General features: G+C 37.4%; 1 protein-coding gene across 1 annotated transcript; it reads right to left on the bottom strand.

Moving 5' to 3' along the window:
- Positions 1-546: 546 nt before the first annotated feature.
- On the bottom strand, positions 547-8,916 carry eci1 (enoyl-CoA delta isomerase 1). The gene is made up of 8 exons (XM_059348568.1): positions 8,816-8,916; positions 7,670-7,798; positions 7,009-7,136; positions 5,449-5,595; positions 4,151-4,272; positions 3,228-3,406; positions 1,741-1,908; positions 547-1,675 (listed from the first exon to the last, which is right to left on the bottom strand). The coding sequence occupies exons 1-7, from the start codon at positions 8,856-8,858 to the stop codon at positions 1,742-1,744; spliced, it is 915 nt and encodes a 304-aa protein (XP_059204551.1). The 5' UTR covers positions 8,859-8,916; the 3' UTR covers positions 547-1,675; position 1,741.
- Positions 8,917-11,158: the final 2,242 nt, after the last annotated feature.

Genomic DNA, 11,158 nt, shown 5'->3' with positions numbered 1-11,158 from the left:
AATGAAAACTCTTTACGCCGCTCAGCTCTTAGTAACAGCAGGATTTATTATCATCTGCATTTATGACAAAAGGAGACACCATAGGTAACGTCATCTGCCGTGGACAACTGGCACATTATTTTCCAGTTTTGGTTAAGCTTACCTTTTTTTATTTACCTCTGGCAGTTCACCACTTACCTTTGGACCCTTTCAAGCTGTTCATTTGACTTGAACTGCTTGAATTTCAATAAAAAACTGGAAAAATTGGGGTGTTCTAAAACTTTTGACCGGTAGCGTACATATATATAATATACTTTCTATAACACAGGGCATGGCTTTACGGAGGTCTGTGCTCTGTAAGTTTCCTTCTAGTTTCTCAATGTGATCACGAAGATAAAGTAAAAAAAAAATTCAAGTGACAATGTTTTTTTAAACGTCAGTTCATCCTTTAATCACACCAATAAGTTCATCACCACATAAATACAAATCTGTAAAAATCACAAAGGCTTCACCAGCTGTGTGTGGCTTCAACAAACCGAAGGCTACTTTCATTAGTTGTTATGGTTCCAGAGGTTACAGTAAGGCTAGGCACTTAGAGGAAACTGTTTGCTAAACCGCTCCGCTAACAGTAATACTACAATCATAGCTTAACAACCCTAAATACGCAGAAAGGTCTACTTACTTTTCTTTACATTTAGTCATTTAGCAGACGCTTTTATCCAATGTGACTTGCAGAAAAAGGGAAATAACCTTCATTAAATAATAAAATATAGTGCGATAAGGGGCGTATGTGCTGCAATAAGTGCTCTGAAGGTCGTCTCTGAAGAGCTGGGTCTTTAAGAGTTTTTATAGGTAGAGAGGGTTTATAGGTAGTGCTTTCCACCAACGGGGAACATCAAATGCAAAGAGTTTGGATTGCCTTGAACAAACGGGTGGCAGAGCCAGGCGTCGTTATAAAACACATGTTTTATATTTTAGATTCTTCACAGTATCCACCTTTGGCTTTTGACAGCTTTGCACACTTCTGTTATTCTCTTATACCGGGACTCCACTGGATGCTAACGGCTGCAGATCTGTCAATCCGTTAGCCTGTTAGCACATACACACTGTACGGCTACAGAGGTAACTGTTAGCCTGTTAGCACATACAGACTGTACTGCTACAGAGCTAACTGTTAGCCTGTTAGCACATACAGACTGTACTGCTACAGAGCTAACTGTTAGCCTGTTAGCACATACACACTGTACTGCTACAGAGCTAACTGTTAGCCTGTTAGCACATACACACTGTACTGCTACAGAGCTAAATGTTAGCCTGTTAGCACATACACACTGTACTGCTACAGAGCTAACTGTTAGCACATACACACTGTACTGCTACAGAGCTAACTGTAGCTAACTGCCGCTAACGATCGTTCCATCAAAGCAAAAGTTGGCTACTCTTAAGAATCTAAAATATAAAACATGTTCTGGTTTGTTTAACAGTTTTTTATGTGTTCCACCATAGTTCAGATTTTTTAAATTGAATTTTGAATAAGAAGTTGTGTCCAAACTTTGGACTGGTTGTGTATATTCATTAAATATAAAGATTTTCTCAATGTACTTGTACTTCTTTGCACTAAAACAAAGGGTAAAATGTATTATTTATAGGTAATTATGCTATGATTTTACTGGTCCAGTCTAATTAGGCTGTATGTGGCCCCTGAACTAAATTTAGTTTGACGTGGTAATGTGTGCATACAGCTTGGGTGCCACTGCGTCTTTTAGCCTCTTCTCTTTTTTAGCATCTCCATATACATGCCAAGAGACTTCTGAATGGAGTCTTTGGTGATGAAGCTGACAAAGTTCTGGATGTCCGCCTCTCTTTTGGACACCAGTTTGTCGATGAACGTCTTCCTCATCATGGACTTGGTGATCTGTCTGGCGTGGTCTGTAAAGTGAACGCATGAACAGTTAGCTCATTGATTTCAAAAGGGCGGTGAGGTTTTGTTTGTTTCTCTGCCACTACTCTCTATTGGAACCGATAATTTCATTAGTAGCATCAGTAGTCTGACAGGTGACTTTAAGACTGAAGGTACCACAGGTGGAAGAGATGTAACAGAAACCCGTTATTAATCAGGCACCGGGGCTAAATTATTGAAGCCTGGAGTATTATAAAGGAGGTTAGCTCTGAAGTTAGCATAAGCTTTAGCTAAAGCTTATTTATCCTATTCTGAATTTATTCGTTTTCAAAACGGTATCTTTTTTAAAAAGCATTTATTAAAGAAAAAGAACCAATAAGGGCGCTTTCACAACTCATTTTGTTTGCAGATTGTGTGTCTGTCGCAGACAATCCGCTGCATTCTGATTAACTTCTGTAATTAGCTTGTATTACGTTCACAGTGCAATCGAGAAGTGTTCTTGGTCTGTTTCCAAAACAGGACATCTGCTAAAGTCTGGGCCGAAAAGCACATCCAGGAGGTGCTAAATAAAGGCCACAAAACGATGACGTTTATAAAATCATTTGAGATCAATCAGTTGGGTCGTGAGAGCGCTCTAAGAGTGTTGCTAAAATACCAAACCAGGTTACGATAGGAGTAACACTATGGATACAACTCCATCAATACCCATCCCTGGTCATATAACATTTTACAGTTATTAATCTTATAAAGACACTAAGAAATATATGACCTCATCACTTTGCACCCTGCAAACAGATGTTTTTAAAAACAAAAATAGTATAAGAAGTAGTAGTAAGAGGAGACGGTACATTAAAAACAAAATGAAAGTTCTTTGCAGTGGCTTTAAGGATGACCTGGGCATTAGGCGGCCTAAATCAATACAACCGCAGTGCTTTTATTTTGAAGGTGCACATAAAAAACACTTACCTTGTTACCTTGCCAAAAACACCTTTTTGCGTAAACTTAATAAATTGCTGGTTTGCTGCGTAACATCCACTCTATATTGTTTTTGTGGTTTCAATGTATGTTGTGTTTAAAATAAATGAAAAAGTGAGATAATGATCGTAGGTTTTACTATTTTTTTCAGCTATATATGACTTACTCCAAATTAACATATTTATTATAACATGTATTATTACCAGTAGCAGCTCAAAACCAGATAATTTACTGCATTATATAAAGCGATTAAATTCATTTTGAGCAGAATAAAGTTCACGGTATGGGTCCGGCCCTCCGCAACCTTCATAGTACCTCTTGTGGCCCCTTGGGAACATCTATTGCCCAGCCCTGCTTTAAGGTGCCAATATACCTGGAATAGCCAACCACTTGGTCATGGTCTGAGTGGCTGTGGTGAGGACCTGGTCTTCAGGTACCAGCTGGTCCACCAGTCCTTTCTGCAGGGCCTCTGCTGGGTTGTAGAGCAGCCCCAGAGCCAGAGCTTCCTCTGTTGTTCGGTGGCCAACAGTGTTTGACATGGTGTCCTTAAACCTACAGACAGCAGACAGACAGACATACATTTGTTTGTTCATTTCAGTCAGGTAAAAGAGTGCAGATCAGGTGTTTGATTTACTGTACACCAGGGGTGTCAAACTCTGGCCCACGGGCCAAATTTGGCCCGTAGTGTAATTTTATTTGGCCCGCGAGGCAATACCAAATTATTATCTTATTATTGTACTATAAAAGCTGACCCGCCGGTATTATACGGTGCATTTACAGCTAATACTACAAATCCCACAATGCCCTGCTGTTGTTTTGGCGCGTCCATCAGGACAGGACCCAGAAACGCTCCTCTGTGACAGTCGTCATAGCAACCTCAAGCTAGAGCTGTCTCCCAGCTACCCCTTCCCAAAAATGGAGAAAAGAAAGGCAGAATTTATTAACCTGTTGAAAAAGTTTATTTTGATATTTAAATCAGAAGGATGCAAATAGAAAACAGGCATACGATTTTTATTTAATTTTTATTTAATAAATTAATGACATTGATGTGTTTTTTATTTGAAATTTGATTTTGCATGTCTGCACTATTTAGTTATATATTGTATGTTTATAAGCGTTGCTGGTTCCATATTTAATGTTAAAGCAAAACATGTTTGGTATATATTAAAAGGTTTATTTGTTCAATGTTGGCCCGCGATTTTATTCAAGTTTTAAATTTTGGCCCATTGTGTATTTGAGTTTGACACCCCTGCTGTACACCACCATCAACATCAACATGAGCTAATAATCTGTTACCAAAATGGTGCTACGATGCCCAGCTTGGTCTCATTAAGGCCGATGCTGTAACGAGGGTTGTCGGCCATTATCCTGTAGTCACATGTCAAGGCCATGAGACAGCCGCCTGCAGGACTGGAGCCCTGAGGAAGGAAGGACGAGGCAGGATGAATACAGGACGACCTGCTAGACGTTTGATGTTGTTGTACAACCACAGTCATACACAGTCTTACATTACAAGTAAGTAAGTAATTAAGTCAGTAGGTAAGTAAGTCAGTAAGTAAGTAAGTAAGTAAGTACGTAAGTAAGTAAGTACGTAAGTAGGTAAGTAAGTAAGTACGTAAGTAAGTAAGAAAGTAAGTCAGTAGGTAAGTAAGTAAGTCAGTAATTAAGTCAGTAGGTAAGTAAGTCAGTCAGTAAGTAAGTAAGTCAGTAAGTAAGTAAGTCAGTAAGTAAGTAAGTCAGTAAGTAAGTAAGTAAGTCAGTAAGTAAGTAAGTAAGTAAGTAAGTAAGTAAGTCAGTAGGTAAGTAAGTAAGTAAGTAAGTATGTAAGTAAGTAAGTAAGTAATTAAGTCAGTCGATAAGTAAGTAAGTCAGTAAGTAAGTAAGTAAGTAAGTACGTAAGTAATTAAGTAATTTAGTCAGTAGGTAAGTCAGTAAGTAAGTAAGTACGTAAGTAAGTAAGTAATTAAGTCAGTAGGTAAGTAAGTAAGTAAGTAAGTAATTAAGTCAGTAGGTAAGTAAGTCAGTCAGTAAGTAAGTAATTAAGTAAATAAGTCAGTAGGTAAGTAAGTAAGTACGTAAGTAATTAAGTAATTAAGTCAGTAGGTAAGTCAGTAAGTAAGTACGTAATTAAGTCAGTAGGTAAGTAAGTCAGTCAGTAAGTAAGTATGTAAGTAAGTAAGTAAGTAAGTAATTAAGTCAGTAGGTAAGTAAGTAAGTAATTAAGTCAGTAGGTAAGTAAGTCAGTAAGTAAGTCAGTAGGTAAGTAAGTCAGTCAGTAAGGAAGTAAGTAAGTAAGTAAGTAAGTAAGCAAGTACGTAAGTAAGTAAGTAAGTAAGTAAGTAAGTAAGTAAGTCAGTCAGTAGGTAAGTGAGTAAGTAAGTAAGTAAGTACGTAAGTAAGTCAGTAATTAAGTCAGTAGGTAAGTAAGTAAGTAATTAAGTAAGTAAGTAAGTAAGTACGTAAGTAATTAAGTCAGTAGGTAAGTAAGTCAGTAAGTCAGTAAGTAAGTAAGTAAGTCAGTCAGTAAGTAAGTAATTAGGTAAGTAAGTAAGTAAGTAAGACAGTGACATCACTGACTGGAGGCTCATACGTACATTGATTGCAGCGATCGTCACCATGTTGGAGCTGTAGAGTTTCAGCCACATCTCCTGAACGGCTCTCCAGAACTCTCCACAGCGCTCCGGACTCTTCCCGTACATCTCCATGATGTCCAGTCCGGCTGAAAACACTTTGGGCAGGCTCTGGATTGAAACAAAAACACTGACGATTTGTACTGAAAAGAGTATTTCCTATGATGTAATTACTAGTGATGGGACGTTCTGTGCCGAGGCTTCAGAGCATGTGTCGAGAAATCCAGGAATCGCATATCGAGGCTTGTTTCTTTAAGGGCGAGTGACGATATTGATGACGTTTGAAGCCTCGCTGGTTCATGTTGGCGTTGTATGAGCCATATTCATTTTGTATTTCATGTAATTTTGCTCCATGCCACTAGGGGGAGCTGTGATTGCTGTGTGGCTCAGCTGACCTCCGGGTCAGCTGGGTTGGGCCATTTAACCTGGGAAACCCAGACACTGGTGTTGCTGATTTGGGAAGCAAACAGTTTTCGACTGTGCCCAGTTTGTGCCTAGTTTGTGCCCAGTTTGTGCCTAGTTTGTGCCCAGTTTGTGCCTAGTTTGTGCCTAGTTTGTGCCCAGTTTGTGCCCAATTTGTGCCCAGTTTGTGCCCAGTTTGTGCCTAGTTTGTGCCCAGTTTGTGCCCAGTTTGTGCCCAGTTTGTGCCCAGTTTATGCCCAGTTTATGCCCAGTTTATACCCAGTTTGTGCCAAATTTGTGCCAAGTTTGTGCCAAGTTTGTGCCAAGTTTGTGCCCAGCTTATGCCAAGTTTGTGCCCATCTTATGCCCAGTTTATGCCCAGTTTGTGCCCAGTTTGTGCCCAGTTTGTGCCCAGTTTGTGCCCAGTGTGTGCCCAGTTTGTGCCCAGTTTATGCCCAGTTTGTGCCCAGTTTGTGCCCAGTTTATGCCCAGTTTATGCCCAGTTTGTGCCCAGTTTATGCCCAGTTTGTGCCTAGTTTATGCCCAGTTTATGCCCAGTTTGTGCCCAGTTTGTGCCCAGTTTGTGCCCAGTTTGTGCCCAGTTTGTGCCCAGTTTGTGCCTAGTTTATGCCCAGTTTGTGCCCAGTTTGTGCCCAGTTTGTGCCCAGTTTGTGCCTAGTACGTGCTTAGTATTTTGGTTTTTGATATAAGGAACAATTCGGTTTGTTGTTTTCGTTACATGTATATATTATGAGTTAAAGTCATTGCTGCTGTATGATGGGAAAATAAATCAGCGAGATATTTTGTAAACATTATTGCACTTTCCGTTTTTATATGTTGGGCGCACGTCTAAACTAAATCATCTGTATTAGCAACCAGTACTAGACTTCTTTTAGTACAGGCGTGATTTCTCTTTTGGGGACTTAATGTAAACATTAAATGAGTCTTCCTTGGCTGAGTTGTAACGTGAGCTAGCAGGGTTAAAATCTTATATTTTCCAAATGTATTTTTGATGCTTTGAGCACCAAAGTGCAATCTATTACTATTCAGGAGAATTTAGACATCTCTCTTTAAATCTCCTGCACAAAGACCGTTTCCTCACAGGATGTGGATATACTGTACCGAGGTGATGATGAGGCCTCGGCAGCTCTTATCCATCTCCAGCTTCTCCACGCTGATGCAGAACTCTGTGAGGAAATCTAAACTGAGGCTGTTGACCGGCGGACTCTGCATGCGCAGCACCGCCACACCTACAGAGAGACAGAGACGTGTTACAGACAAAGGCTGCACCATTATAGGCAAAATTACATTCACAGTTACTTTTATTAATACTGATATTACTAATACTAGTTTTGTTTGCTTGTTGTTGAGCTCAATCTTGTGTGGGACCGGCTAATGAATGACTGGCTAATGTGACCGGCTAATGAATGACTGGCTAATTTGACCGGCTAATGAATGACTGGCTAATGTGACCGGTTAATGTGCGAGTGGCTAATGTGTGACCGGGTTTTTTGGATGTTTTTGTTCTGTTCTTTGTTCTTGTCATACATGCCGGCGAAAATCCTATTCCAATCGCATTATCTGGGTGTCCTAATTGGAGTTGTACAACTCCGACATCAGTCAGACTAACACGTTTACATGCACTTCAGTTGTCCAGTTATAGTCAGCCTAAGGCAATAATTTGTTTTTTTCATGTAAACGTACTGATAGTCTCACTCAAAGTCTGTCTTGTGTCATTTCAACACGTACAGACAGCGTTCTGATCTGTTGGCACTAAGTTTACCTGTGCTTTGGTCAAAATCCACTTTGACCTTCGGCAAGGAGGTGGAACTGTTCCTCCGCTGATCGACGAGGACAGGAGACACACACACTCTGCCATGACTCCTGCAGGAGGCGCGCTGGGAGAGAAGACCTGCACACACATCAGCAGTGTTAGTGGCTGTTACAGGAAGTACAGATCTACTTGGTACAGATCTAGAATTAGTGACAAAGTAAGAGACAACACACAGCTGTTGATAGATAGATAGATAGATAGATAGATAGACAGACAGACAGACAGACAGACAGACAGACAGACAGATACAGTAGATAGATAGATAGATAGATAAATAGATAGATAGATAGATAGATAGATAGATAGATACAGTAGATAGATAGATAGATAGATAGATAGATACAGTAGACAGATAGATAGACAAATAGATAGATAGATAGATAGATAGATAACGTTATTTATCCCAAGCTGGGAAATTACAGTGTAACAGCAGCATTAATGAACATTAATGCTCATGATACTTGTCATGTCATGTTTCTGACAGGCTTGTGTCACTCTTATGTAGACACCTTCAAAATAAAGTGTTACCATATCTTGCTTAAGTCACAAAGGCATGTTCAAAACATTGCCTAAGTCATTTATTTCTCTTAAGTTACATAATTTGCACACAGTGTTATTTACTATGCCAATAGCCATCCTTTGTTACATCCTTTTTGAGTGAAATGATCAATAAATGTCATATGTTACACTTTTGGTGAAGTTTTTGTGTTTCCTGCAAAACTTGAAAAAATGACTTAGGCGATTATTTTAATTATTATTTTGCTGTTTGTATGTAGCTAACATGTAGTTACATGACCACATTGTGAAAACAATTAAATAAGCCATAACCTGAAATGCTGTAATAATAAAAGGTAACGTATGGATGCACAAGGTGGTACATATTTAGATTATGTTTATATTATATTATACCTTTATACCGGGTTTATTTATATCTATTTGGGGTTTTAAGAGCCCTGCGACCTTTGCTCCAGTTCCTCTAGCAGACAGCTAACAGCTAACAAAGCTAACAAAGCTAACAAAACAATCACAGCTATCTCAACAATCTGCGCTAACAGTCGGAAGTCAGAATAACTGTGCAAACACCTGCGGACATACCTAACAAGCCCCACTTGCTCTTCAAAGAGGTCCTCAATGCCATTTTGTCCGGAGGGCTTTCTCTCTGCTCTTATTTGCATACTCGTTTCCGTCACTGACGTCACTTCCTTGCGTCTTAGTTCCACTTCCGCCAAACAAATATGAATTTATTATCTGTGTGTGCATGGAGAGATGCGAGGAAACCAGGCGAGGAGAGAGGAAAACTATATAAATAAACTTGCCTTGCCTTGACATGCACTAATAAAAATAACAATAATATTTTTTAATAAATTATTTTTAAAAAATCAATATTTAATAAATATAATATTTAAATATCTAATAAATATAATAAATATAATATAATATAAAATATAATATTTTATAATATTTAATAAATATTTAATAAATATTTAATAAATTCTTTAAAAAATATTAAATTTTAATATTTAATTAATAATAAATAATATATAATAAAAGTAGTAATAATAGTAATAATAGTAGCAGTAATAATAATTATAATAATAGTAATAACAATAATAATAGTAGTAGTAATAATAATAATAATAATAACAATAAAATAATAATAATGATAATAACAACAATAATAATAATAAGTGTTTTCTCTCTTAACCTGGTTAACAAACACCTTCAGATGAATAACAACCTTAGTGTATTTATACTGTGAACTGTGTCCTGCTCAGGGGCACGAGAATGTGTTTATATTATATTATATAATATTATTATGTTATGTATTTATTATTTATTATTATTTGCGTCTGTATCTATGACTATCTTGTCCATGAATGCATTATTTAATTTATACAGTGGTGTAGTGGTTAGCACTCACAGCAAGAGGGTCGCGCATTCAACTCCGTTGAATATACATACATACATACATACATATATGTATATATCAATATCATACATATATATGATATTGATATATAATTTCAAAGTGTGGTATTAGTACTTTTACTTAAGTAAGGGATCTGAATACTTCTTCCACCACTGCAAATAAGCCTGCTGATCAACATTTATTTCTATAAAGCGGCATAATATAATGTCAAGAGGTTTTCTGTACAGGATAGCTCATCGGAAAGATGAGAGAGAGAGAGAGAGAGAGTGTGTGTGTGTGTGTGTGTGTGTGTGTGTGAGAGAGAGAGAGAGAGAGAGAGAGGGAGTGTGTGTGTGTGTGTGTGTGTGTGTGTGTGAGAGAGAGAGAGAGAGAGAGAGAGGGAGTGTGTGTGTGTGTGTGTGTGTGTGTGCGTGTGTGTGTGTGTGTGTGTGTGAGTAAGTCACAGCTAAAGCACAATTGTGTGAGCGCAGCAGAGAGAGACACCAGGCACCGGAGCTCCTCTCCATCAGTGAGTAAAATGTTTTACCTTTTATTTAAAGTTCACCTTTTGCATGTGTGTGTGCAACTTTACGTTCAGGTTGTTTTATGGGTGGATGTTAAAACGACAAACTGACATTTTAATTGGTTCATTCTCATTAATATTAATCATTCTATTAGTAAAAAAAAAAAAAAAACAGCAGCACTAGTTAGGAATTATATGGCAGATAAATATTTGATAAATGGACCTCTATGTCAATGATATACAATATGTGTACAGCAGTTTTGTCAGTGTTAATAGTGTTAATGATAAAATGATTATTTTTTAAGGATCTAATAAGTAACATAAACATAAATAACAAGCATGTAGTGCTTATTTAACTTTCTCAAAGTGCACATCCTCTGTGTATGTGTTTGTTCAGATAAGTAGAGTGTACAGTATTTTGTGCATCTATATGATTTGATTTGATTTGATTGAGAATTTAAATTTGATTTGATGAACATTTAAAAACAAACGAACAACAATAAATACAAGACAACAACACAAAATGAAACAACAACAAGACTCAACACTTATGTGTTTATAAGTTAATAACAAGTTATGTGTGTTAATAATGGTAATAATGAGTTTATAAACTACATTACTATGTGTTATACATACATATATATAAATATTATTGTTATATAACTGAATATAGTAAATTAAGATAGGGAGAAGGGATTTAATAAGCTTTGGCTTCTTCCCACTCCTTTTGAACATAAATAAGTACACATACACCCATGTAGTCACAATGAGACAACAATGAACAAACAAACAACAACAACACACAAAAAAGAAAAAATAGTAACACATTTAAAAAATAAAACGTCAACAATAACCACCTACTGTCATTTTACACACCCTATATCGTGTGAAGACATGCTTTTTATATTTGATTTTGAAGTGTTTCATGTTTGAAGATTGTTTTACTTCTTCACACATCCCATTCCATATTTTTACTCCGCTGAATGAAATGCAAAACCTTTTCCTA

This window comes from Centropristis striata, chromosome 13, assembly GCF_030273125.1.
Source record: "Centropristis striata isolate RG_2023a ecotype Rhode Island chromosome 13, C.striata_1.0, whole genome shotgun sequence".
Taxonomy (NCBI): Eukaryota; Metazoa; Chordata; class Actinopteri; order Perciformes; family Serranidae; genus Centropristis; species Centropristis striata.
The sequence above is the reverse complement of the archived record's forward strand: the minus strand, read 5'-3'. Positions and strand labels throughout refer to the sequence as shown.